The sequence below is a fragment of the Xyrauchen texanus genome, chromosome 27 (genome assembly GCF_025860055.1).
Source record: "Xyrauchen texanus isolate HMW12.3.18 chromosome 27, RBS_HiC_50CHRs, whole genome shotgun sequence".
In the NCBI taxonomy this organism is placed as follows: domain Eukaryota; kingdom Metazoa; phylum Chordata; class Actinopteri; order Cypriniformes; family Catostomidae; genus Xyrauchen; species Xyrauchen texanus.
Genome location: NC_068302.1, coordinates 41,834,792 through 41,836,099, shown reverse-complemented (window position 1 = coordinate 41,836,099; position 1,308 = coordinate 41,834,792). Strand labels below are relative to the sequence as shown.

The 1,308-nt window shown below is 43.1% G+C and overlaps 1 protein-coding gene across 2 annotated transcripts in view; it reads left to right on the top strand.

The window, feature by feature from the left end:
• Positions 1-235: 235 nt before the first annotated feature.
• Positions 236-1,308, top strand: part of LOC127621433 (ephrin-A5b-like) — a 158,003-nt gene continuing 156,930 nt past the window's right edge. For both annotated transcript variants that reach the window (XM_052095020.1, XM_052095019.1), the window contains exon 1: positions 236-951. In XM_052095020.1, coding sequence (XP_051950980.1) covers positions 827-951 — 125 coding nt within the window. In that variant the 5' untranslated portion in view covers positions 236-826. The remainder of the gene's footprint in view (positions 952-1,308) is intronic.

The following is a 1,308-nucleotide window of genomic DNA, read 5'->3' as shown; positions in this document are numbered from 1 at the left end:
CTATCTTTTCTATCTATCTGTCTGTCTGTCTGGAAATCTATCTTTCCATCTGTCTGTCTATCTATCTATCTGTCTGTCTGTCTGTCTGTCTGTGGGTTATATTTGTGTAGTGGATTCAGTAAAGGGTTAGAGGAGGGGTTTGATGTTGTCAGTGTTCCGCCCATCACAATGTGGACCAATGGGCTTTTTCTGCGTCCTGCTGTAACCGAACACACATTCGCATTGAGAGCTGATGTGTTCACATCCTCTCACACCTCCTGCCGAACCGAAACCTCACGAAAGAACAGATGATCGGCTCTCTGTCTCGTGTCTCCTGCATTCGAATGACGTAGTGTGATGCGGGTGTGTTTCTCATGTGAAGGGTCTTCTCTTCTCCACCTCTCACTGAGCTTCAGCCGGTTCTGCTGCTGGCAACTTCTGCCAATCTCTCCGAAAGGACGTATTCGGGGAAATCTTCATCAGATATTGCGCTCTTGAGTTACAGTTGTTTTACAGTAGCCCAGAATCTGTGCGTCGGGCGCGCGCACTGCTTTTATATGCGCGGACTTTTTATCATATCGGATAAAAGTGTCACTGTAGTGCATGATTTTATGCGCGTGTTTTATTGCTGATGTGTGTTAGAATGAACACATGAACACTGACTCTGTGTGATTTGGTCTCTCAGGGCGGCGCGGTCCACAGTTATTGAACGTAGTGCGGACATTTACACCACAGACAGGTGATCATCTTGGACATTTGAGCACTTTGTTGAGAAGAACAAAGCCACAGATGTGAATTAAAGTGAACTGAAGAAAGAGGAAAATACGTGTCCAAGTGCGCCGTAGTGATGCTGCAAGTGGAAATGATCATATTCGTGGGTGTGATTCTGTGGATGTGTGTATTTAGTCAAGAGCCCAGCTCAAAGGTGATGGCTGATCGATATGCTGTCTACTGGAACCGAACCAACCCCAGGTGAGTGTCGCTGTGCATTTATATTCACCGCTGTTATGCAGGAACCCGGGAATAACTTTGTGAACATGATGCTTTCACTTTGCATTTAAGAGGAAATGTTCTATATTTAAAAGACAGCCGGCATGCAGGCGGAACGCCGTGGGCTAATTCAGGAAAAAATACATATATAATATATATACGCCTATATATATATATATATAATTTTTTTTAATTAGGCTATTATTATTATTATTTTTTGTATGTATTTATTTATATATGGTGATGCAATAATTAACACGTGTATCACTTTGGTGTTGCTATAGTGCGCGCGCATCGGCCGCGTTTTCTTTCGATTATTCGACATCTAATGCCGTTAAT